Source organism: Carlito syrichta, unplaced genomic scaffold, assembly GCF_000164805.1.
Source record: "Carlito syrichta isolate Samal-C Ts95f unplaced genomic scaffold, Tarsius_syrichta-2.0.1 Scaffold314067, whole genome shotgun sequence".
Classification (NCBI taxonomy): Eukaryota; Metazoa; Chordata; class Mammalia; order Primates; family Tarsiidae; genus Carlito; species Carlito syrichta.
This window is the reverse complement of record NW_007258163.1, coordinates 150,098-176,956: the sequence shown is the minus strand read 5'-3', so window position 1 is coordinate 176,956 and position 26,859 is coordinate 150,098. Positions and strand designations below refer to the sequence as shown.

At 44.7% G+C, this 26,859-nt stretch overlaps 1 protein-coding gene across 2 annotated transcripts in view; it reads right to left on the bottom strand.

The window, feature by feature from the left end:
* Positions 1 to 11,192, bottom strand: part of ZDHHC13 (zinc finger DHHC-type containing 13) — a 51,890-nt gene extending 40,698 nt beyond the window's left edge. For both annotated transcript variants that reach the window (XM_008070936.2, XM_021719007.1), the window contains exon 1: positions 11,058 to 11,192. In XM_008070936.2, coding sequence (XP_008069127.2) covers positions 11,058 to 11,084 — 27 coding nt within the window. In that variant the 5' untranslated portion in view covers positions 11,085 to 11,192. The remainder of the gene's footprint in view (positions 1 to 11,057) is intronic.
* Positions 11,193 to 26,859: the final 15,667 nt, after the last annotated feature.

The following is a 26,859-nucleotide window of genomic DNA, read 5'->3' as shown; positions in this document are numbered from 1 at the left end:
CAGGTCAAGACTGTGGTGGCCATGAGCGTGCTGCTGCACTCCAGTTTGGGCAACAGAGCAAGACTCCAACTCAGAAAAGGAACATTATAATAAATCTACATACAGCTATCATCACACTAAATGGTAAAAGACTTGACTGCTTTTACTCTAAGACTGGATAAAAAACAAAGATGTCCATGATCACCACTTTTAATCAGCACTACTGAAGTCCCAGACAGCACAATAGAGTAAGAAAAGGAATTTAAATACATACAGATTTTTAAAAAGTAAAATGATCTTTGTTTGCAAACAACATGATCATATACATAGAAAATTCTAAGGAATCTTTTAAAAATCTTATAGCATCAAAACCATAAAATACTTAAAATGCTTTCACTTCTCTAAGAATGAGATTGCTTGGCCATATGGCAGGTATATTTAAATGGATAAGAAATCGCTAAACTATTTCCCAGAGTGGCTGTACCACCTTGCATTGCCACAAACAACATATGAGAGTTCCAACTGCTGTGCATCCTCACCGACACTTGGTATTGTTAGTCTAACAGAGGTACAGAAGTAGCTCACCATGGTCTTAATCTGCATATCCCTAATGGCTAATGAGGTTGAGCATCTTTTTATGTGTATGCCATTTGTATATCTTTTTTGGAGAAGTGTCTGTTCAAGTTTTTTGCCCATTTTTAAATCAGGCTGTTTGCTTTCATGCTGTTAAAATTTGAGAGTTCTTTATATTATATATTCCACATTCAAGTCCTTTGTCAGATATGTGATTTGCAGATATTGTTTCCTGGTCTGTAGCTTACCTTTCTATTTCTTAAAAGTCTCTTTCAGAGTATAGTTTTCAAATTTTGAAGAAGTTCAATGTATTGATTTGCTGTTTTACAGACCATTTTTAGTGTCACTTCTAAAAACTACTCTCTTGGGATCACAGTACCTCTGCCGAGAGAACAAAGTTCTCCCTAGGAGTTTCTGGTCCCTGTGCTGCCAGGAGACCCCTTTCTTAATCCCTGAGCCTGAACTACATGGCTTCTACTGAGTCTTCTCTGTCTGCACCAATACTTCCTTCCAGGGCTCAAGTTCAGGCTGGGGCAAAGTGGAGTGGAAAAAGGCAAATTAGCTACTGGTTCAGTGGTTTTTGAGTTCTGGTGTTTTTTTCTTCTTCAATCTACCTGCTCTTTTGAATAGGTTAAGTTCTGATTTAACTGAAATCAACCACCCCCAACACACACACACTCAGCATCACACACAGCTAAAAATAAACAAATAGGTAGTTACATTAAAATGTAAATAAGAACATTAGGATCTTTCATGATATCATAGTAATTATATTAAACTGGAGGAAGACAAAGTGTTGAGAGAAAGAGTTGAACTATATTCAGAATTTCTAGGATGTCAGTAAATAACAGATATAACAAAAAGTACAGCTGAGAGTGACAGAGAAATTAGTCTATTTTTTACATAAATTTTTTAACAAGAATTTGAAAAATTTTAAATGATACATATTAATTTTAAAGACCCAGCAATACAGAGGTGAATAAAGGATTATCAACCTGGAATCTTTCTCCTCCAACAATGTGCCTCCACAGACAACCATGACAATAGCTTGGTACATCCTTCCTCATTATGTATATATATTTTAACATAAAATTATTATATACATACATATAGTTTTGCATCATTTTCTTTTTATATTTATTTAACCAAGAATGAGATCACTTATATGCACTTCTCTTAACTTCTTTTCTCACCTAGCAATGTATCAAATACAGGCCTACAGGTCAGTAATCATTGAATATTATTCCACTGTATAGATCTAGCATAATTCATTTAACCATTCCCCTATTGTTAGAGATGCAGGTTGATTACAGCCTTTTAATTCTACAAATCCTACAATTGACACCTGTACATTCAAGTTCTATAGGGTCGATTCTCCAAAGTAGGACTGTTGGGTCAAAAAATATGTGCATTTTAAACATAAATAGATACTGACCAAAAACCCTCCCCAAATCACAGTTCCAACTGCAAGATATGTAAGAATTTTTTTATTCCTACACACCTTCCCAGAACTAGATAATATCAATCTTTTCACAATCTTGCCAATCTGACGGCTACAAATAGCGTCATGTTTTTCATCTGCACTCCCCTAGCTGCTAATGAGTCTGAGTGTTTTGTTTTTTGTTGTTGTGTATACTGGCTCTTCACATTCTTTTTTCTGTGGACTGTTTTCATTGTCTACTTGTTTTTCTAGTGGACTTTGTTTATCTGTTTCTATTTGTATGATAGGAAGATTAACCTTTTGTTCACATACAGATTTTTCATCACAGAAAATTGACTCATTCTACAGAAACAAATTTGTTGCTTCTTATAACGCCTTAAGGCATTAAAAACATCAGCTTCTGGCTGGGCACAGTTGCTCACACCTGCAATCCTAGCATTTTGGAAGGCTGAAGCAAGAGGGCTGCCTGATCCCAGGGGTTCGAGACCAGCTTGGGCAACTTGGCAAGACCTCATCCCTACAATAAATCAACGACTCAGCCAGGCATGGTGGAATGCACCTATAGTTCCAGCTACTTGGAAGGCTGAGGTGGAAGGACTGCCTGAGCCCAGCAGGTCAAGTCCGCGGTAGCTATGAACATGCCACTGCACTCCAGGATAGGAGACAGACTCAAACTCAAAAAGAAAAAGAAAAAGAAAGAAAGAATATCAGCTTCATTTTTCATGTATAAAGTCAAGGAAGATTACACATTTTAATAGAAAGAATATCCACATTTAAAAGCATGTATTTATTTAGCAATTAATTACTGTGTATTTATATGTACAATTATGCTAGGGGCACAGAAGGCATGGGAGTCTATCCTCCAAGAGCTTAAGTCTAACAGGAGAGATATGTAAGAGACAGAGAAAATGATAGTAGAAGGCAGTATATGATTATGTACAACTAAATGGCAGTGACAAGAGACCAAAGGAGATATCCTCTCTTCGTGCCATCATTTACCTACATTCAGATAAAAGTAAAACCTAAAAATGACTATATAAATCCCAAACCTGTGTTTGAAGTCAATGGTCTCCAAAGTGAAGAAAGTATACCAAGGTCATATATACAGTAATCCACTAGGTAATTGGATAGAGTGTTAAAGCTTCTGTTGTAAATGACTTTTATCTCTAAAAAAATTAAAACAGGCCAGATGCAGTGGCTAACACTTGTAATCCCAGCACTTTGAAAGGCTGAGGGGAGAGGATTGCTTGTCCCCGAGTTCAAGACCTGCCTAGGCAACACAGCAAGACCTGTAGAAAAAAAGTAAACTCATCCGGGTGTGGTGGAACTCTCCTGTAGTCCCAGATACTTGGAAGGCTGAGGTTGAAGGGTTGAGGTTGAGTCCAGGAGGTCAAGGCTTCAGTGAGCCATGATCATGCCACTGTACTCTAGTTGGGCAGCAGAGTGAGATCTGGACTCGAAATAAATAATAAAAATAACAAAATTTACAAACTTGTGTTTTTTTAAGCTTTAGCAATTTTTAACACTGGTAGTCTCATTTATCTGTATGTCACGCAAGTCACTCCTTATACTATGTTTACAAGGTCACCTGGGGGCAGAGTAAGGGTTCCACAGCTGGAAGAGATTGACAGTAGAACCATCAACATGTTACTTACCCGATATATAAGTAACACATTGGGTAAGTAATTTTCAAATTGTATTACTGAATTTTAACTAAATTACCTCTCCCAAAGTGAGCAAGCAGCTCACGATATTTCTTCAAAGAAACCATGAATTGATGAAACAATTATCATAAGCAAAAGCAAACAAGTGGCTGAGCACAGTGGCTCATGCCTGTAATCCCAGCACTTTGGAAGGTGGTGAGAGGATTGCCTGAGCCCAGGGATTTGAGACTATCCTGGGCAACTTGGCAAGACCTCATCTTTACAATAATTCAAAAAATTAGCCAGGTATGGTGGCACATGCCTGTAGTTCCAGTTACTTGGGAGGCTGAAGCGGAAGGATCGCCTGAGCCCAGCAGGTTGAGGCTGCAGTGGCTGTGAGCGTGCCATTGCACTCCAGCCTGGGCAACAGAGACTCCAATTCAAAAAAAAATAAAAAATAAAACAAACAAACAAGTGAATGGCAGAGCTGACGAGTCTATTCCTAGGAGTTCTACATCAGACACATGATGTATAAACAAAGACAATCTAATCCAATTTGACAAGTCATCTCCCCCTTCAAAAAAATTCAAAATTATCAAAAAGGCTAATTTGAGGCAGGTTTATCACCACTATCTTGATTTCAAATTTTGCAAATAATATGCTGAACTATTAATTAATAAGTATACTTTAGAAATACACTGTCAAATCTAACACCATGACTCATGACAATATGAATTTGGTGACTGGCTCCTGCCCCATGTTCAGAGCAGAGCTGAAATTTTTATTTTCTGTGAAGTTGAAGGAAGGTCATGAAAAAGGGAGTGAGGACATGCAGAAAAGCAGACAGCAGCTCTCAGTCTTAAAGACAACACTGGGCTGGGCTCAGTGGCTCAGCCTATAATCCCAGCACCTTGGGAGGCCGAGGCAAATGGACTGTTTGAGCTCGCAGGTTTGAGACCAGCCCGGGCAACTTGGTGAGACCTCGTCTCTACAATAAATTTTAAAAATTAACTGGGCATGGTAGTGTGTGCCTGTAGTTCCGGCTACTTGGAAGGCTGAGGTGGAAGGATCGCCTGAGTCCACCAGGTCAATACTGCAGTCGCCTTGAGTGTGCATTCTAGCCTGAGCGACAGAGTGAGATTCTGACTCAAAAAAGAAAAAAAGAAAAAAAAAGAAAACACTGAGTCCCTGCTTCTGCAGAATTCTCTCAGCCTACTCTCTCCTAAGTGAACTAATGAAACAGGTGTCAACTCACCAGATACCTAGTACTCTCATGCTGGCTATAAGATGGTGGGGAATCATTTGTAAAATGAAAGGGGCAGATCAACATACCTATAAAGTTCCTTCTAAGTCCCATGTTGTATGGTCCTAAGAGGAGCTGTTACGACAGTCACTATTAACTTATGCACAGGTAAAGACTTTACTGCATGAACGAACACCCTCTATGGATACAGAAGCTTAACAGCTAAATGGATGCCCACCATGTTATGGAAACAGAATAGTCTAAGCAAATTTTCATGATGCCAGCACACTCACATGAATTTTCATTAATCATTCACTCAGGGAAGTATAAAGAACACCTACTATGTACCAATCACAGTACTACGTAATCAGGGACAAACGGCGAATGAGACATAATCCCTGCCCCAATTCATTCAATCCAGATATTTACTGAATACCTACTATGTGCCAGGCACTATTCTAGGCATAGGGATATAACATCAGACAAGACCCCTAGTTTTCCAGGAGCTTATATTCTAGTTCCGGAACTATTCCCTTCCCCATTCTCAGAGTATAGTAAAACACAGACTACTCCTCAGGCCTCGAACTAAAGAATGAATGGATGCCAGGTAACAGCAAACAATCAAACAAGATCACTGCCATGACTGGACCACCTAAACTGCAATGAAAAAGGACCACATCAGCAGCACTGAGACCTAGGCACTGCTGCTAACTTGCTGCAGATCTTTGGAAAACAAGTTATTATTTCTGAGTCTCGATTTCATGGGAAAATTAAAAGGGTTAGACTAGATCAATGGTTCTGACCTTCCTAATGTCACGGTGCTTTTTGAAAGTGTTACCAAAAGTAAAGCCTCTCTAGTCAGAGAAATGCACAACTTAACATATAAACTAATTCTTTTTAAAAAATTAAAAATAAATAATAATAAATAAATACATAAACTAACTCTTGCATATAATTTCAGGATGTTCACTGATGCCCTGAAGCTTATCCTATATATCAGTTTAGGAATCTCTGAACTAAGTAATTCACTGAAAAGCCTTCTAGCTCTAGGAATCTCTGAACTAAGTAATTCACTGAAAAGCCTTCCAGCTCCAGGAATCTCTGAACTAAGTAATTCACTGAAAAGCCTTCCAGCTCCAAGTATTCTATGATTCTACTCCATTTTACCTCCTCTGGTCCTTCTAGGATTTCAATCTACACGTGGCTCAAGATACAAGAAAAACATGTTTGTTGTTGTTTTAATTAAGACACACAGGCCAAAAAAAGGGGTGGGGGGGGGGGACCAAGAAAGAGATGTAGCTAGCTGCCTCTCCTATACAGGGAGGAGAAAGCAGAACAAGATGTTATGAAAATCATCTAAGAGACACACGGATACATGTGTGGTACTTTTTACAGAGCACCCCAAGTTCTCTGATACTTCTCCACCAAGAGGTAGGGGCCCACAACCCTTCCTTTTGACTGAGATCTGTGACAACTTCACTAACAACATAATGCAGAAATGATGCTGTGCCAGTTTGCAGCCCAGGTCTTACAAACAGAAGCTTCCCCCTCCTGCCTCTTGAGATGTTCGATCTTGGAATCCAGCACCAAGCTTTGCAGAGGCCCAGGCCTCGTGTAGGTGGCTTTACTGAAAGCATCAACTGCCAGAGTGAGTGAAGACACCCCAAATAACACTAGTCCCAGCTGTCGAGTCATCCCCAGCTGATAAGTCTTTTCAGCTGAGGCTCAATAATGGTGAAACATAAGCAAACCCACCCGGCTGCAGCATGTCCAGTTCCTGACACTGAATCCACAAGTAAGATGATGGCTGTTTATACCACCTTGTTTTGGGGTGGTTTGTTATACAGCAATAGATAACTGGGCATCTTAAAGCTCTAAGAGATCATGTAATATTTCTCACACAGAGATACTATGAGCAAGATTCTTTTTCTAACTAGTACATAAATACTGTTGAAGTTACCGTGGGCATTAATTTAAGAGAAAACGAGGATTCAGAAAACCATACCCAAACTCTGATGAAGGTCACTATCCTGGCAGATTATCAAATCAAATAAAAAGACAGCAAAGGGTGTGAGGGGGAAAGTCATTATCTGACATATATGACAGCCATTAAAGTTTTCCATGAAATTAACAGAAGTACAAAAGTGGTACTTTGGGAGGCCAAGGCGGGAGGATCGCTTGAGCCCAGGAGTTCGAGACCAGCCTGAGCAACATATTGAAACCTCATCTCTACAAAACAAAAAATAAAAAACACTAGCTAGGCATGGCAGTGCACACATGTAGTGTCAGCTGCTCAGGTGGCTGAGGCGGAAGGATCCTCTGAGCCCAGAAGGCCAAGGCTTTGGTTAGTTGTGATCATGCCAATGCACATCAGTCTGGGAAACAGAGTGAAACTCCAACTTAAAAATTTAAATGTAGGCGGGGTGCAGTGGCTCACACCTGCAATCCCAGCACTTTGGGAGGCCAAGATGAGAGGATTGCCTGAGCTCGCGGGTTCAAGACCAGCCTCGGCAACTTGTCAAGACCTCATCTCTACAATGAATCAAAAAATTAGCCGGGTATGGTGGCATGCATCTGTAGTTCCAGCTACTTGGAAGGCTGAGGCGGAAGGATCACCTGAGCCCAGCAGGTAGAGGCTGCGGTGGCCGTGAGCATGCCACTGCATTCCAGCCTGGGTGAAAGAGTGAGACTCCGAGTCAAAAAAAAAAAAAGAAAAAGAAAAAAATTTAAATTAAAAAAAAAGAGAAGTACTGAAGTTTCCAAGTTCACTCAATGGACAAGTATTTACAGAGTGTCTACCAGTGCTAAGCACTGTTCTAGATGCTAGGCACACAACTGTGAACATAACAGATAAAAATCATTGGCGGGGCTCGATGGCTCAACCTATAATCCCAGCACTTTGGGAAGCTGAGGCGAGTGGATTGCCTGAGCCCCCAGGTTAGAGACCAGCCTGGGCAACTTGGCAAGACCTTGCCTCCACAATAAGTAAATAAAAAAACTACAGCGTGGTAGCGCACGCCTGTAGTTCTGGCAACTTAAAGCTGAGGCGAAAGGATTGCGGGAGTCCAGTAGGTCAAAGTTGGGGTGGCCGTGAGTGTGCCACTGCACTCCAGCTGGCCAGAGTGAGACTGACTCAAAAAAAAAAAACTGTCCTTAAAGCACTCACATCAGTAAAGGGAAAGAAACAAAGAAAGGACAAATAAGTATATTAAATGGTATTAAATGAGGAGAAACACAAAGTGAGGAAGGAAGCTAGGGAGTGTTGCAAGTACTGGTGACAATAGGAAGAGCTTGCAATTTTAAACATGGGGTCACAGTGGTGACATTTGTGTCAAGACTTTCAAGAGGCAAAATAAGCCCAGAGGGCACACAAGGAAAAAGCATTCCAGGCAGAGCAAATAGTGAGTACAAAGGCCCTGAGGCCAGTGTGGCTGGGGTTGACTGAGCAAGCAAGAAAGTAGTAAAAGAAGAGGTCAGAAAGGAAATGGGAGACCAGACTGTTAGAGGCAAATTCTAGCTGAAATCCATCAGCACTGAACTTGGAATCAAGAGAACCAGATCCAATGAGAACAGTCATGTTTTCATCTGTTTTGCTCACGGAAAGGAGGGACCCCAAGAATCTTAGGATAGACTTAGCTTTAGCACAGCCATTTTTGCTTAAGCCTTACCCCTGACACACTGCTAAGCAGTCTGCACTGCCTGCCTGTCCCTCGTACCCTGTAACCGTTAATCACCTTTCCCGAAGCTGGTTCCCAGGACCAGTTTCCCAGGGTCAGGCCTTAGAGTTCAGTGATTACTCAAACCCCCTTAAGCATGTCCAGTCCTCCTAATAATCTTTCTTCCAGGCATTTGTATCAATACATTATTATTAACCAATCCAGTCCACCACCTGGAGGCATCTGAATATCACCCGACCTTGACAACCTCCAGCCTACAACCTGAGGTCACGAGATGACGGCATCTGGTAATGTCAAGATCCAAGACTCCTGTGGCTGCTCTCCACATTAGACATTCCTTTTGGCCCAAATCCCTCCAGGCCTGAGACCTCCCTTGTCTGAAGAGCCTTAAACATACTTAGTTCTCAGCCCTTGCCTGAGTGCCGGACCCCTTTCCATCTGTGAAAGGTGAATAATAAACTTTACTTCTTTCTGCTTCCTTCTTTGTGGCAACCTTTCATTATTCCTGCAGCACCGGCCCACCTTGCCTCAGTTTACCCTTTTACTCACTAACTTATTGCCAGCACCTAGAAGGGTACCTAGTAGACATTCAGAACACATTTGCTAGAATGAATAAAGGAAGTGTTGGCTTTATCACTTAGTAGCTATTTTGACTTGTAGCAGGTCACTCCAGTTTTGTTTTTGTGTGAGTCAGGGTCTCATTTTGTGGCCCAGGCTGGAGTGCAGTGGCACAATCACAGCTCACCACAGCCTCAAATTCTTGGGTTCAAGCGATTCTCCCGCCTCAGCCTCTTGAGTAGCTTGGACTACAGTTGCTCATTGCCAAACCCAGCTAATTTTTTGTTATTTTTTTTTGTAGGTACGAGGTCTTGCTATGTTGCCTAGGCTGGTCTCAGACTCCTGGGCTCAAGCAACCCTCCCACCTCAGCCTCCCAAAGTACTGGGAACACAGGTGTGAGCCACCAGACTTGGCCTCACTCCAGTTTTCTGAGCCTCAGTTCTCACCTCTATTATTATTCTTAGAATAATAAGTTCTCCCCACCTCAAAGGATCCTATTGAAGATCAAGAATGGGGAAGCATTTTGCAAACTGTAAAGCACTAGGTATGGGTAAGGTCTGTATGTTATTATTCAAAAGTTAATAAGAGCAATTATTATTAACAACAATGACGATCTCTCTACCTTGCCCCACTAATTTCAACCTCCAAATCATTTTCTCCCTCCATATGTCATGGAACTGGTACGGAGGTATCTTCCCTTCAGCATCAAGGAGCAAACTTTAAGTCCTCGAAGGCTTTTGTAAAGGAGTGGCAGTAATGAAGACACGATAGGTATTTCTACCAACTTTTCTGCCAGACTCTGAGAAAAAGCATGAGGCACAATTTCCATGTGAAGATTCCACACCCTTCTGTAAAATCCAGTCTGCCTGCAAAGCATTTTTTCCCTCCCGTCAAAATGCAACACCCAATAAGAACCTGACCTTCCCCAGACATCCTGCTCCTCACTTAATCCCACCCCAGTCTCTGGTGAAAGAAGGGAAAGGGAGAAAGTGAGGAACACTTCCAGGATTGGAAAGACTTTTTTGGAGGTCAACTAATCCAGTCATCTCAAACTGCTTGAAAAATCTCATTCCCACTGAAGACAACTTCAGTTTTCTCATCTGGCAAATGGGGACAGTATCTTCAACATGATGTACATAAAAGCATCTGGCGTATGTTAACAACTCGCTAAAATTAGCTGAATCTAGAAATTCTTCATTTATTCAGGAGATATTAAGTGAACGTCTACAATACGCCAATCAGTACTCCAGGCACCGGGGAGGGCCATAAGCAAAAATAAAAATCCTGTTCTCTTGAAGCTAACATCTACCTCCCGTAACTTCCCCCACTGGCCCGCTTCGGCTCCCTGGGACTACATCTGGTTTTTGTAACACCTCCTCCACAGAACACGGCCCTTTGGGATTTTGCAGATAGCTATCCTGTACCTCCCTCTCCGCCATCCTAAACAGGCAGCCTTAATTATTTCCAGGAGAAAGCAAGGACGTGGGAACATGTGCTAAACGGGCCTGGGTGGGGCCACGGCGGGGTCCAGGCGCCGGGGATGAAAACGAAATCGACAGACTCGCTCGGACTCCAGGCCAAGGTCAAGACGGGCCGGTCCCACTCAGGTGTGTCACCTGACACGCCTCCCGGGAACGGCCCCCCCCCTTCCCAGGCCCCACGGCGGTCCGGGCGGGCTCCAGGCGCCGGCCCCAGGGGGCGCCCCGGCCCAGGTCGGGCTGCAGGAGGCAGCAGGGCGCTCCCCCGCCAGTCCTCGCCCTTCCTCTCCGGTCGCCTCGGACAGAATCCCCGGCACCATTCCCGGGGTCTCCAGGCTCCCGTTTCCCGGCCCACGCGGCGCCGCCCCCAGAAGCCCCTCGCCGAGCTGCCTCACACCCTCCCAGCTCCCCTGCGGTCGCGGCCGCTCTCCGGGCCCCCGACAGCCACCGCCGGCCGCACTCACCTGCGAGCCCAGGCCAGGCCCCTCCATCTCCCCAGGCACTCGCGGCGGCGGCGGCGGCGGCGGCACTCGGCAAAGTGGCGCCAGGAGCCCGCTCGCCAGCCCGCCCTGAGGAGCCTCTTCTCCCACTTCCGGCTCGCGCCCCTGCCTCCGCCACCGGGGTCCCCGCTCGCGCCCTGCGCCGTCAGTTGGCCTCGGAGAGCCAATCCCGGCCCTCCCTCGCCTGAGGGCGGGACTTTCTCGCCGTCGAGGAGGCCAATTGCGAACAGCCCGCTGGGGCCCCGCCCCTGGCCCGCCCCCGCCGTACGCTCTCGCGGCACTGCCCACGGCTGTGCGCCCCGCCCCCTGGTGCCCACCGGCCCGGTGTCCTTACAGGTTGTCGTGCCATCGTCAACCCCCTATGAAGAGCAAATCTGGACTTGGCTACTTAATAGCTAGGCGATCCTGTGAAAGTCTCTTACTTTACCTCAGTTTTCTCATCTGTGAAATGGGGAAAAATGATAGTACCTACTTCATGAAATTGCCGGGAGGATTAAATGAGAAAAAGCACGTAAAACTCCTCAGCCAGTGCCTGGCGTAGAAAAAAGAATTAATAGATATCGGCTATGAAATAGGAAAATGAGCCAGCCTCGGTGGCTCAGCCTGTAATCCCGCGCCTTGAGAGGCTGAGGTGAGTGGATTGCCTGAGCCCGCGGGTTCGAGACCCGCCTGGGCAACTTGGCGAGACCTCATCTCTACCATAAATCAAAAAATCAGCCGGGTGTGGTAGCGCGCGCCTGTGGTTCCGGCTACTCGGAAGGCTGAGGCGGAAGGATCGGCGCCCAGCAGGTCGAGGCTGCGGTGGCCGGGAGCGGCCACTGCACTCCAGTCTGGGTGACAGAGTGAGACTCCAACTCAAAAAAAAATAAAAAAGAAAAGAAAAGAAATATGAAAATGTTTACCACTCTCCGCTTGTTGATCTTGAGCAAATTACTTCTACCATTTGGGGTTATTTCTCATACAAAACAGAAAATACATGAGTCCCGCAGAGCAGTCTAGAAGAGGTCGTGGCAAGAGCCTTCCACTTGAAGCCTGCCCACCCTCAACATGCCCTCTTGTGGCCTGCGCTGGAGGAGTTGGCATTTAAGCCCTGTCCTGCTTGAAGGTCTATGAAACCAGGATAAGTATGGTTCCTGTTCTTGGGGAGCTCCCGTGGGGCAGTGGGGCAGTGGGACAGTGGGGCTCTCCTACCTCAGCCCCCCAAAATACTGAGGCTTTTCAGCGCTTCACACAGATCTTTGTAATTATTCCTTAATGTGTCTGTTGCCAAAATGAACCAGACTAATGCTTTAGAAGCTAATTTGAAAAAGAAATCCTGAAAATACAGTATTACGTCTCCCTTGTCCTACAAAAATAATTCTAAACATGAAGTAAGTCTATAAATTCAACAGAGTTCTGGGTTTTCCCATAACAATACTATGACACAATACAATTGTAGGTTTGTTATTATTATTATTATTATTACTTTAATGTCTCTGTCCATTGAACAAACACACCCTGGATGGCCCCAAAAGCCCTTTGAGGGCAGAGACCATATCTATCCGTCTCTGACCTTGCAGTGCTAACACAGTAGTGGGACATGGAAAATGTTCAGCATAATTTTGTTGAGCGGATGGATGGCAGTACAGGTGTGTCATCAACTTCTATGGTACAAGGAATGACAAACTGGCAAATAGAATGCAAACGACTTCCATGGAAAGTCAGAGGAAAAAGCAATTAATTCAGACTGGTTAGGGTGAGGCATTTAGCAAGGCTTCACAGAGGAAAGAACCTTTGGGTGTGGTCATTTTGCTTAACTCACCATAGCTCTCTTTATCGATCACTTACTTTGTGTTGATTCCTGTGCTAGTGTTTTGCATACGTTACGTCTAATCCCTGAGATTAGTGTCGTTTTCCACCATCTTCCAGTAGAAGAAACTAAGGTTCAAAATGATTCCTTAACCCCCAAGTCACTCTGCTGGTAAGTAGTAAAGAGAGGATTAAAACCCAGGTCTGTTACTGCAAGGTGCTTTTCCTGAAGTAGTTTGGTTCTCTCATTTTCAAAGTCTGATTTTGGTGTTGTTGAACTTGAGGGGGGCTTAAAAGCTGCTATTTCAATGTTTCGGCATTGATATCCTAACACATCGGAAGATTCTGGAGCATATAAATCCCAATGCCCCACTCCTTAACCAAGCTCCTGGTTTTCCTCTGTTCATTTGTTTTATGCCTCCAATGAGCCACTTCAGATTGTGATAAACATTCATGTCTAATCATTCTATGGAAGCAAACCCAGTGATGCCTCTAAGTGCTGCCATACCTCTCATCTTTAAAAATGCTTTTGGCTTGTAGACATACCCCAGGAGAATAGCATGATAGTAGGCACATTCTCCTGGAGCCGACTGCCTAAGCCTGAATTCCAGCTCCAGCTTCACTTAGTGTCTGTGTGCCTTTGGGCAAGTTACTAAATCTCTTTGTGCTTCAGTTTCCTCATCTGAGTCTGAACTCAGGGGTTCGAGACCAGCTTGGGCAACTTGGTGAGACCTCGTCTCTACAATAAATCAAAAAAATTAGCCAGGCATGGTGGTGTGTGCCTATAGTTCCACCTACTTGGAAGACTGAGGCAGAAGGATCATCTGAGTTCAGCAGGTCTAGGCTCCGGTGGCCATAAATGTGCCAATGCACTCCAGCCTGGGCAACAGAGTGAGACTCCTACTCAAAAAAAAAAAAAGGAAAAAGAAACAAATGAACAAATAAATGAGTACAACCGAAAAAAAAATGGTTTATAAAATGAAATCAAAGGCAGCTCAGCTCCGTCAATCTAGGATGTGCTGACTTCACAACATTTAACAGTTCTTGGATTTTAAAAAGTTCCTAGTAGGTTTGCTGATCCCCATGATCACAATGTGGGTGGCAACTTTTGCTTCTGGTTTCATTTCTTATAACCCCTGGAAAGGACAGGGGTATTTTTGTTTCCTGAACCCCAGGGGCTTGTGGTTGTAATCATTTTGATGGTGACACCAAAATGACCTTCTAGAATGTCAAAAAAAACCCCACACATCTGTCAGCAGAGGGTTCCTCACAAACACTGCTTAGGAAATCCTGATAATCTGTGGTACCAAGTCAGAGGGGTTGACCGAGGTGGGTGCTCGCTGTACCTCGGGCAAACAGTATCTGTTGAGCTCTGAATATGTGCCAGATCGAGGCTAAACATACGAGTTAAGTGCTGAACAACCCAACCTCTGCTCTTCAGTTCAGTCTGAGGGATGCAAATACTGACAAGATAGATAAATAGATAAAAAAGAAGTGGAGATGATGGTAAAGGCTAAAACAGAAAAGTAGCCAGACTATAACACTATTCTATACAGGGACCCACTGAGGGACAGGTAGGGAAGGGAGTCCTCTTCAGAAAGTCACAAAAGTAGCTCAAAGGACTTTCCCAACTTCTATTCATAAATAGGGAAGCTGAGGCTTAGGGAGGGAAAATGAACAAAAACACCTGCAAAGTGGTGGAGACAGGGCTAGGAGAACTCTTCCTACCTCTCTGTGGTGCTCTCATCAGCCCTCTGGCAGCCTCCGCCTTCTAACTAAACAAAATTCATAGATGCTCAGGACTGGAGCATTGGGAAACAGGACAGGAATTGCTTAGGACTCTTGTTCAATCTCTTGTTTTCTACCCACGAGAAAACTTCACCCATTAAAGGTTAAAGAATCTTTATTTTACATACAGATCACCCAGATCTAGTCATGAGATAGTCTAAGAACCACAGTTACTATGGGCTGGATTAGGAGCCCACAGTGTGCACATTATATGTTACTTGCTGGATTAACCAGCTTCATATGAGTGTGTGGGTATGTGTGTGTATGTGTGAGAGAGAGAGAGAGAGAGAGAGAGAGAGAAAGAGAAAGAGACAGAGAGAGAGTGAGAGAGAGAGAAGGTGAAGCAGGAAGTATTCCTACTACTTTTCAGTGGTTACTGCACTTTGGGAGGTCAAGGCAAGTGGATTGCCAGAGCTCAAGGGTTCAAGACCAGCCCAGGCAACTTGGTGAGACCTCATCTCTACAATTAAAAAAAAATAGTGGGTGTGATAGCTCTCGCCTGTAGTTCTGGTTACTTGGAAGACTGAAGCAGAAGGACCCCCGAAACCCAGGAGGTCGATGCTGGGGTGACCGTGAGGGTGCTACTGCACTCCAGCCTGGGTGATGGAGTGAGACTCCAACTCAAAAAATAAAAATAAAAATAAATAAATACCTACTCCTATGGAAAGTTTTTCCAAATTGTGACAGTGACACCCAGAATTGGGCAATAAATCTACTTTGACTCTGATATAGATGTGGCAAGGGTCTCTTCTAATCCATCTAGCATAACTGTGTATTTATTAGTTGAAACACTCTCTCTGCTTGGTCAACTCCTAGATCAAGTTACGAGACCCTTTTTACTGCCCCCACAACACCCCATAATGCTCCTATCACAGCACCCATGGAACATTGTTACTTTATAGCATTCATATTTAGCACATCTGTTATCTCTGTAGTTCTGTGAACACAGAGCCTGGGCCTGTCTCAGATTCAGGTGTGTTGCCAATGCATAGCACAGTACCTGGCCCATGGGAGCTGCTCAGTACTTGTTGTTGAATGACTAAACAACTATATGTCATTCGCTTTTATTTATATTCCTGACACCTAGCATAGTTCTTAACACAGGCTAAGTGCTCAAAAGTGTTGACCTGCATTAAATAATCCCATATCTGCCTCTATCGAGTTTTTTTTTTTTTTTTTTTTTTTTTTTTTGAGTTGGAGTCTCACTTCATCACCCAGGCTAGGCTGGAGTGCAGTGGCATGCTCACTGCCATCCCAGCATCGACCTGCTGGGCTTCAGCGATCCTTCCGCCTCAGCCTCCTGAGTAATTGGGACTACAGGAGCATGCCACCCACCACGTCTGGCTAATTTTTAAATTTTTTGTAGAGATGAGGTCTCACTATGCTGCCCAGGCTGGTCTCAAGCTCCTGGGCTCAAGCAGTTCTCCCATATTGGCCTCCCAAAGTGCTGGGATTATAGGCATGAACCACCACACCCAGCCATTTTCTTCTCTCTTTTTTTTGAGTTGGAGTCTCACTCTGTCACCCAGACTGGAGTGCAATAGCCGCTCCCGGCCACCACAGCCTTGACCTGCTGGGCTCCGGCGATCCTTCCGCCTCAGCCTTCCAAGTAGCTGGAACTACAGGCGCGCACTACCACGCCCAGTTAATTTTTTGATTTATTGTAGAGATGAGGTCTTACCAAGTTGCCTAGGCGGGTCTCGAACCCGCAGGCTCAGGAAATTCACTCACCTTGGCCTCCCAAAGCACAGGAGGCCACCGAGCCCGGCAAAGATATTTTCAAACTCACACCCGCTTGGGGAAATCAAGGTAGGTCATGCATTTTAGAGGCTCACTTTCTGTGTCCTCCTAGGAAGAGACTGGACCACTTTGAGCCTCCATACTCTTCATCTGTAAAGTGGGAATAATAATAGTACCTACTTCATGGAGGATTAAATGAAAGGATGTATAGAATGTACAAACAGTAAGTGATCTATAAATGTTAGCTGTTACTAGGTCCAAAGGCAGATGAGAAAAACTGAAATCTTAAGAAAAACCTGGCCTTGACATTGATTATGAATCTAGCTCTGAAATATTCATGACTTGACAGGAAATATAGTGATCAAAGATCTACTGGCCAAAAGTTGTTCCTAGTTTCAACACGTGGCGTTTAATACGAGTAATTGTCCTTCTCTTTTTATCATCAACATGCTCTACACACTAAATGATTTGGGCTCATGAGAAAAGTGGCATTCTCTCAGCTTTGCTTTCACTGGAGAACAAGGCACTGGTTAAATCTCTTGCTGGCTGCTGCTCTAATCATAGTAGTGCAGTAGTGTCCATGGTGATGGGCCAGGCTGGCTGTCTGTGGTACAAGTTGTTCAAGATGTAGAAGATAGCACCATCTGAGGCCAAATTGCTTTAGTTATCATCTCAATTTCTGAATGAAAAATAAAAATTCCACATTGTGCTTTGGAAAGATGCTGGAGCGTGACAAAATCAGAATTTCCCAAGTTGAAGGCACTGGAGTCATTCCCAAGGCCACTGAGTCCCCAGTGCTTCTTTTGGGCATGTGGACTGTAAACAAGGGCAATTGACAAGATGGCAGTAGAGGCAGAATGCTGAATAAAATAATAGAGTGAAATTCTGCCACTCCCTTGAGCCTTCTGTGGATCCCTGATGCCTGCTGCAAAGTCTTGGCTCTCTGAGGACATGGAGTTGACTAAGACACCCTCAGGAACCAAGGGAGCCACACTATTCTCTCTCACATTCCCTCTCTCTCATCTCTGTGCCTCTGGACATATGTTCTGCTTCCCTACCACTTATACTTGCATGGGATACTGACAACAGCCCTGAGTCTAAGGTTTTAAACCCCAGCACCCACCACCTGCTGTCACTGTCTTTGTGCCTCTTCATTTAGGTTCTTTTTTTTTCTTTTTGAGTTGGAATCTCACTCAGTCGCCCAGGCTAGAGTGCAATGGCATGCTCCTGGCCACCGCAGCCTCGACCTGTTGGGCTCAGGTGATCCTTCTGCCTCAGCCTTCCAAGTAACTGGAACCACTGGCACACACTACCATGCCCAAATAATTTTTTGAATTATTGTAGAGACAAGATTTCACCATGTTGCAGAGGCTGGTCTTGAACCCACAGGCTCAGGCAATCCTCTCGCCTCGACCTCCCAAAGTGCTGGGATTATAGTCTTGAGCCACCGCACCTGGCCCGTTCAGGTTCTTAAAGAGAGAATCTACTTGATAGTTACTTACTTAATGGCTTAGATGACCCTCGGTTACTTATTTACCTTGACCAGTTAGCTATGATGGAGTAGCTCATTCTTACTACAATCACCGAGGTCTTTAGCAAGGACTGCAGGTGGGAACAAGTCTCACAGAAGGGAGTCTATCTACCCCACCTGAAATTCTATGAATTAGACGTTTATTTTCCCTTACAAGTAAACACATTCAGGAGGTTGTGTAAGTTTTTTAGGGCTGCCACAACAAAATACCAAAATGGGTGGCTTAAAACAACAGGAATTTATTCTCTCACAGTTCTAGAAGCCCAAAGTCCTAAATCAAAGTGTTGGTAGAACCACGGTCACTCTGAAGGGTCTAGGGGAAGATCCTTCCTTGCCTCTGCCCAGTTTCTGGTGGTCGCCAGCAACCCTCGTCGTTTGCAGGCATATCACTCCAATCTCCACCTCCTTTGTGGCATTCTGCCTGTGTATCTGTCTGTGGTAAATTTCCTTTTTCTTATAAGGACAGCAGTCATTAGATTAAGACCCGCCCTAATCCAGTATGAACTCAACTTGATTATTTCTGCAAAAACCCTACTTCCATATTAAGGTCACATTCACAGGTGCTGGGGTGAGGACTTCAGCATATCTTTGTTGGGGAAATAATTCATCCCACAAGAGAGGGTAACGAAAGTAAGTAAGGGGGATTCATCTAATTTCAGTGTATTTCTCTGAGAAGTCACGTGCAAACAGCTGTTTCTATTTGAGAGTAAAGACACGTGAGTTAGAAGTCATTCTGAAACAGGCACTTCCTAGAGGGAGAATTCAGGGTATGATGGTATAATGAGGGACTTTGGACAACTAGGATGTGGTGAAGGGAACTGGGGTTTTGGCATCAGGACATGAAAGAATATAGACGTTACTTATTTCAAAACTTGTTCAAGGATCCACTGAGTGGGGTCACAGGAATCCTGCACCAACTCTCCAAAACACCTAACACAGTGTGGAGTAAATAATAGGTATTCAGGGCATGAGAGAGAGGGAGGAAGGGAGGTAAGGAGGGAGGGAGGGAGGGAGGGAAGGAAGGAGGGAGGGAGGGAGGAAGGGAGGGAGGAAGACAGAGAAAGAGAAAGAGGAAGGAGGAGGGGGAGGAGGCCAAGGGGGAAGATTGGATGTCACTTCTTGTACAAAACCTCCCTTGATCACCTCTCCTCACCCCCACTGCAGCATTCTGGTGTTGTGCTTATCTATGTTATAACCACCTGTTTACTCATCTGCCTATGCCTCCAGTCTGATACTGTGTGAGTTAAGGGTCCTTTCCTGTTCATCACTGCATCCCCAGAGCCTAGTACAGAACATATACATAGTAGGCACTCAACACATGCTTACTGAGTGAGGGGATGGAAATTTTCAGGAAGTTCATTCTCAGGACTTGGTTGGGAGGGCGGGGTGGGGGGGCACACAGTAGGTTGGAGGTTAATCCAGGGCATAGCGGCTTCCAATTTCAGCTGGTCACGTGACTCCTTTTCAAATTCTACACATGTCCTGCCCTCTTCAGAGTCAGTTCAGGAGCAGAATGACCCAGCAGTAACCCTCGCAGTGGGGAGCTGGAGGGAGCAAAGGGTAGCGCCCATGACACAGATGTCATCACCAGTCATATTAGGAATTCAAGTGTCTTGAGGTTGTGGGGGTTTCATGTGACCCCACTCGGAAGAGCTCTCTGGTTGGCATGTCCCCAGGGAAGGAAAGATCAGAGGGATTGAGATACAGTGTCACCAGGGTGACCTGAATACAGGGCACCAGAAACCAGGCCTCCAGCTGTGATTCAGCCTGGACCACATTACAGGCAGGCCCAGCTTCCTCTTCCATCGATTTGATGGGACAGTCAGTGGCACCTGGTGAAGGAGCTATGTGGGACAGTGAAAGGAGCACTGGGCCAGGAGTCAGGGAGCCCAGCTTGGACAGGGAATCTCTCTAGGTCTGAGTTTCCTCACCTGCAAAGTGGAACTTTGGACACAGTGGTTCCTTATATGCCACAGACGAGAATGGAATCCTCAGTTCCAAGGCTGAGTCAGCTCCAAACATCTCTGGACACTTGCAGGAGACTGTCCTGTTGGACAGTTGGACTCAAGCCTCAGGAAGGGAGAACCAGTCCCATGTGGTTCCCTTAGTGCAAAGCTTGGGTGATGGACCCATGAGCAGGGCAGAGGAGACTGAAGGAAGCGCCTACCAGACATCTCCCAGAGCCTGGACACTCTGCCCTCCTGACAGCCCCTTGCCTTATGCCCCATCCGGGTCCTCTCTTTCAGGTTATTCACTTAGAGTCTGAAGCAGAATATTCAAATCAGCAAAAATATTTTCAAACAAGCAATCATCTTAACTGGATTCAAATGGAGCGTTTTTTAAATGCTAAGCACAAAACTAAAGACTCTGGGAAAGTCTGAGTCAGATTAAAATGCTTAAAGATGCATAAAAATATGCAAAATGTTCCTATGGTATATCTATATTATTAACACATGAGTTTTCTTTCTCTTTTTTCTCCCCAATCAATGTGTCATTTTTACTTTTTTTTCCAAAGTGACCCAGAATCTTGGATCAGACTTGCAAAGATTCTAACTTCAGGAAATGGGCAGAAATCAAGGAGTAATTTCGTAACTATAGGGTATTTAAAATCCTCCCTCTATCCAGTCTGTCCCCTGAGTCAAGGTTCTCTCACTCTCCCACATCCCTTAAAAACTGTTGTTACTATCTCCTTGAATACCCACAGTGATGGGACACTCACTACCTTCTATTATTTTGGTTACATTGAGCAGAACTCTACCTCACAGTTGCATTTATACTTAGTCCTGTTCCTGGCTCATTAGGCTATACAAATTCTGACGAATTCTATCTTCTACATCACAGCCCCTTGGATGCTTGAATGAATGATGACATCCCTTAGTGTGTTGTCCCCCTGATTAAACATTCCCAATTCTTCCAACCATCCTTCAATTGGTGTGGAGACAAACTGGGGAAAATGCTGCCATTCTGGCAACTAGCTTTGAATCCTGACTCTTGTCAAGTAGCCATGTACCCTTGGCTAAGTCACACAGTCATTCTGCAATTCTACTACTATTTTATAAGGTTGTTAACAAGGCTAAATGGGAGAATGTGTAAAAAGCATATGGTATGGCATCTGCCTCACAGTGTGTGTTCTGTGTGGTGGGAGGTGCCAGTGTTATGGGATCAGGGACAACTTGCCATCATGCCTCCCTCAGAAGAATTCTACATGAAAAAGGAATGGGATTGAGATATCTGGGAATGGAAAGAAAGCTGAGACTGGCGTGGCCTGGGTAAGGAAGCTTGACAGAGGAGGGCTTGAAGTCAGAAAGAGGAGAAAGGCTAGGCACAGTGGCTCACACTTGTAATCCCAGCACTCTGGGACATTGAGGTGGGAGAATTGCTTGACCCAGGAGTTTGAGACCAGCCTAGGCAACATAGCAAGACCCAATCTCTATCAAAAAAATTTTTTAAAAAGTCGCCAGGCATGGTGATGCATGTCTGTAGTCCTACCTACAGGCTGGGAGGGTGAAGAGGAAGGGTCACCTGAATCTAGGAGGTCAAGGCTGGGGTGAGCCATGGTTGTGCCATTGCACTCTAGCCTAGGTGACAGATAAGACCCCCCTTCCCCCCAAAAAAGGAAGAGAAATGACAAGTCGCAAGAGGTCAAAGACTATTTTCTAAAGTGAGGGTGAGAATACTTACATCATAGTGACTGGCATTGTAAGGAACAAATTATATAGTGCATGCAAGAGTACTTTGTAGAATAAATGCTCCCCTGTGCTCCCAGAGCACCTGGTGTTTTACCGAGCTGTATTATGATAATTTGTCAATGTGTCTATTTCCCCAGAAGTTCACTGTGTTAAATTCATTGTGTTGGAAAAATGTTTTTGTCTGCCTAGCTCCCTCCTTCCATTGGGGAAGTGTCTCTCCCTCACCCCAAGTGGTTTCGATGGGACTGTCAATTTCAGTATCCTGCCTGCTGTGAGCCACAGGGCTGAGTCTCTGAGCTAGGTCTGACTAGTCAAGATTGTCCATCCATTTGTCCAGAGGGATTGTTTGGCTGGGAGGGGAGGTGGGGTGGTGGTGGGAGGGGTGTGTGGGTGAGTGTATGCAGATGTGACCCAAGTGGGGCCAATTAGAGTCCTTCCATGTAATATAATTTATGGATGTTGGAAAATACAAGTTTCCTTCTTCTGAATTATGAATTCTAAGAATAGAAGTGTGGAGCTACACTTTATTTGTTCAACAAATATTTATTGAAAGCCTAAATATCAGTTAGGGTTTGGAGGGCCCAGTCATGAGAATGTGAACCTCTCTAGATATTTTAAACAGAGAGAATTGTCCAGGCATGGTGGCTCATGCTTGATCCCAAGAGTTTGAGACCAGCCAGACAACATAGCACGACCTTGTCTCTACAATAAATCAAAAATTTAACTGGGTGTGTGACTCATACCTGTTGTCCCAGCTACTGGGGTGACTGAGGCAGAAGAAGTGTCTGAACCCAGGAGGTTGAGGCTGCAGTGAGCCGTTTCATGCCATTGCATTCCAGTCTGGGCAGCAGAGTGAGACCCTGACTCAAAAGAAAAGAAAACAAAACAAACCCCCCCCAAACCAGAGGGAATTTAGCATAGAAAACTTGTTGCACTGTATTGTTCGAAGGGCTGAGAGAACCAACAAGGAACTTTAAATCAACCCAGAATAACTGCTGGAAGAAGTTTCCATTCCTAAGGCTGGAGAACAAAAGGATAGGGGTGGTATTATCAGATCCAGAACCTGAAAGAAGGGGAGGCATCACTGGTGCATTGAGCACAGAAGTTTTTAAGGTGGCCAGTGCTAAGACCACTGTGAGGATTCTGTAAGTTGGCTGGAGAGCTGCATAGGCCCTCAGGAAGGAGTCACATTTGCAAGTTCTGGAAGTTCCCCAAACACCCTCTGCTGGAGGGATGCTGGAGGAAGTCTGAAGCAGAAGAGACTCCTCTCCTCTCCTGTCTTCCAATTTCACACCAGAGCCTTACTGGCAGAACCTATCTGAAAGTCAGTTGGCAAGAGAATCTAGAGCATGTAGTTCCAGGGCCCAAGCCTCCCTGAAATCCACAGCAGAACAAAGCAGAGATGACGAAGATGCTGAGAGCAGTCAGGCAAAAGGCAGCCCCATGCGCAATGGACTAGTCTCATCCTAGGGACTAGAGGTACAGCAATAAGTAAGCAAGATAGACCAAGCCCACGACTTGCTTCTAGAGGGATGGAAAAAAGCAGAAAGGCAAGCCTATGAACAAGCAAGGTACCAGCAAAGCATCACTCGGTCTCAGTACAGATTCCCTAGGTGCTGAGCACAAGGTGAAGATGGATATGCAAGTGATTTATGAACGGACACCTGCTAAAGGAGGGAGGGAATGTCATGGTTAATTTTATGTCATTTTAGCAAGACTATGGCAACCAGCTGCTTGATCAAACACTAGCCTGGATGTTGCTATAAAGGTTTGTTAAAAATGTATTTAGTCGACGTTTAAAATCAGTTGTCTTAAAGTAAAGCAGATTACTTTACATGGTGTGAGTAGGCCTTGCCCAGTCAGTTGAAGGCCTTAAGAGTGAAGACTGAGGTTTCTTAGAGAAGAGCAAATACTGACTCCAGAGGTCAGCACAGAAATTCCAGGCTTCAGATTCAAGACTGCAACATCAACTCTTTTGGGGGGAGGGGTTTGGAGTCTCACTCTGTCATCCAGGCTGCTGGAGTTCAGAGGCATGCTCACAGCCACCACAGCCTCAACCTGCTGGGCTTAGGCGATCCTTCTGCCTCAGCCTTCCAAGTAGCTGGAACTACAGACGCATGCCACCATGTCCCGACTAATTTTTGTGATTTATTGTAGCAACAAGGTCTCACCAAGTTGCCCAGGCTGGTCTTGAACCCTCAGGCTCAGGCAATCCTCTCACCTTGGCCTCCCAAATTGCTGGGATTATAGGCTGAGCCACCGTACTGGCCGCAGCACGAACTCTTACTTGAATATTTAGCCTTCAGCCCACTGACCTGTCCCATGGCTTTCAGACTTACCAACCCTGAAAATTGCTGGAACCAACTCCTTAAAATATCTGTCTGTTTTTCTTGTTAGTTCTGTTTCTCTGGAGAACCCCAGAGCAATGATGTGATTTCAAGTAAAGTGCAGTCTCAAGTCTCAGCCTGATGCCTCTGGGCCCTCTGGAGCATAAATTGCACCAGAGTTTGTCTGTCTTGAGGCATCAATCAGTCCCTTGGGGCAGGTTACATACATACTTTAACTATTGTGAATTCCTTTTTTGTCTCTTTATAAAGGTTATGGCATTGTAAATCCAGAGAATCACAGACACCCCTGGAAGGAATGACAGGAATAAAGTATGTTTCTTCATCATCCATTGATAAATTAGAAGGGATTTCTTTAATTAGAAAATTGGCTGTGGGTCTTGAGTGCTATGGGGTTTGGTAGAAGGATTTAGGAAGTTGTGGCTTCAGGATCCAGGTTGGCTAATTCACCATGTGACCTTGAAAAAATTAGTACTTGCCTTCTTTGAACTTTACCTCTTGGGTCTACCAGAGAGCTAGCCAGGGCAGTAACCAGTTCTACTCAATCCAGTTCTCCTGCTCACACACCCACATCCTGCCCTTCACTACCAGGTAAATGCCACTTCCTCTGGAAGCTTCCCTGATCTCTCTCGGAACTTCCATTTCTGCCCTCTCTTAGGGTGCTGCATGCCCTTTAATTATCACACTTGTGAAAAGAAATAGAATCTTGGGACCCCAACTCTCTATGCCCATGGGAAAGTGAAGCTTGGGAAGCAAGTTAGGCAATACTTCCTTCCTTTTGTTCCCAAGCAAATAGCTGTAATTTCACAACCCTGTGTCACAGCCTCATCCATAAGCCAGGTTCCCAAGAGAACAGAAGGTGACAGTATCTCCCCTGATGGCATCTCTCACAGATTGCTCATGAGGAAATTCCTTGTAAACCTCCTATTTTTTTCAGGATGCATATCCCTCCTGTAAACTAGCCCTAAAACCAAGTTCTGTTGAATAATCACCCTGATAATGTCAATTACAAGTTTATCTTCACAGGTACAGGACCAGAAACCATCCCTTCGCCTACCCTGAAATGGATGCATCCATGGACTTTTCCTCTACTCACTTTTTTCACATGTTGACTTTATCTCATGTAAAATGTAGACTTACTGCGCTCCAGAGAAATGCATAACTGACTTTTTTCTCAGCTCTCTCTTTTCACATGTAAAATGTTGATTTACTGAACCTCACAAGAATGTAACAATTTGCCTCATGCCTATTCTCCCTCTCCTTTTCTCCTCTTGGTGGCTCCTTCTCCTTTAAATACTGAAGTTTCCTAAACCCATTTGGAAAAATACAGGTCACAGATGCTCCTGTGGCATGTGTTTTTCCTGGGGGATGTCCTCAAACTTTAGCTAAATATACTCCTAAGGATCGAGACACCTGCCTTGGTCACTCTTCATCAGCATCTGATCGTTTGTTGGGGAGTGTGAAACTGTCTCAGGGCAGAGGGTCTCCACTGTAGCCATGGTCATCAGGCCCTCCACCAAGTGACAATGGACAATGGCATCAGCTGGTGCTCACTTGCTGAGATGCCCCTCAAGTGTTGATTTGACTACATGTGGTGCATGTAAGAAATAGAATAATTTATTTTCAAAATGAACCTTGAGTCATGTTTAAATGTCTTTGCTGAGTCACTTTCTGCTTCCTGCTTCTTTAAATGTCTTTGCTTTTGTTACATGTTTAAACTTTTGGCAAAATCCAATCAGAATAGTAATCCTGTAAGCCGATTGGCAGATAGAACATGCAAGTGAGATAATGCTCTAAAACCAATAACATGTAACATGTAGGCTTCCTACGGCAAAGCATGTAACTCCTACAAGTATTCCTCCAATGAGGAACCAGGAGAGGGACGTGCATTTTAGGAATAAAGGTGCTGATTCTTCCTGCTTTGTTGTGCCTGCCCACCAGACACCGGACCCTGCAAGACTGTCATTCAAGTTTCGCTTCTGCTGCACTCCATGTCTCTGCGTCCATCCTTTGATTTTGGACAGGTGAGTTTATTTCTCACATACAGGACCCCAAAAGTCCCCCAAAGGGAAGGCATTGTGTCCAAGAGGCTGAAGAAATGACCCAAAGACAAGAGATGAGACATGGACTTTATTCAGGAACATACTATGTTCAAGAAAGGTGTGGTTCAGGAGCAGCCTGCTGGACAGGAAAAAAACCGCTCCCGATTGGGAAAGGCACACAGGGCTGGGTGCAGTGGCTCAGCCTGTAACCCCAGCACTTTGGGAGGCTGAGGCAAGAGGATTGCTTGAGCCCAGAGGCTCGAGACCAGCCTGGGCAACTTGGTGAGACCTATTCGATACAATAAATCAAAAAATAAGCTGGGCATGGTAGAGCATGCCTGTGGTTCCAGCTACTTGGAAGGCTGAGGCAGAAGGATCACCTGAGCCCCGCAGGTCGAGTCGGTGGTGGCCATGAGCATGTCACTGCACCCCAGCCTGGGCGATGGAGTGAGACTCCAACTTAAAAAAAAAAGGAAAAGGCACACATTATATCGCATTTTTTCAAGGGCGATGCAGGGTTAAGCTGATAAGGACCAGGTTTCTAGTATGCAGGTGGAGTGTGAGAACACACTTATACATTGTACATCGCATGTATACACAATAACTGCGATTTCTCTCTAGGGGTAGAATTTTTAGTATTATAATGAACTAAAGGTGGACTAAAGGTAACCGAAGTTTATGGACATTGATTCAGGTCTGCTGTAACTGGTCTGAATCAGCCTGAGGATCTGACTGCCTCGAGGAAGGGTGCCTGACAACATTCACTAGGCATAGCTGCAAGATTGGTCAGCAGGCTTCAAGAACACTTTGCCCATGGCCTCAGCATGACCTGCATGTCCAGGC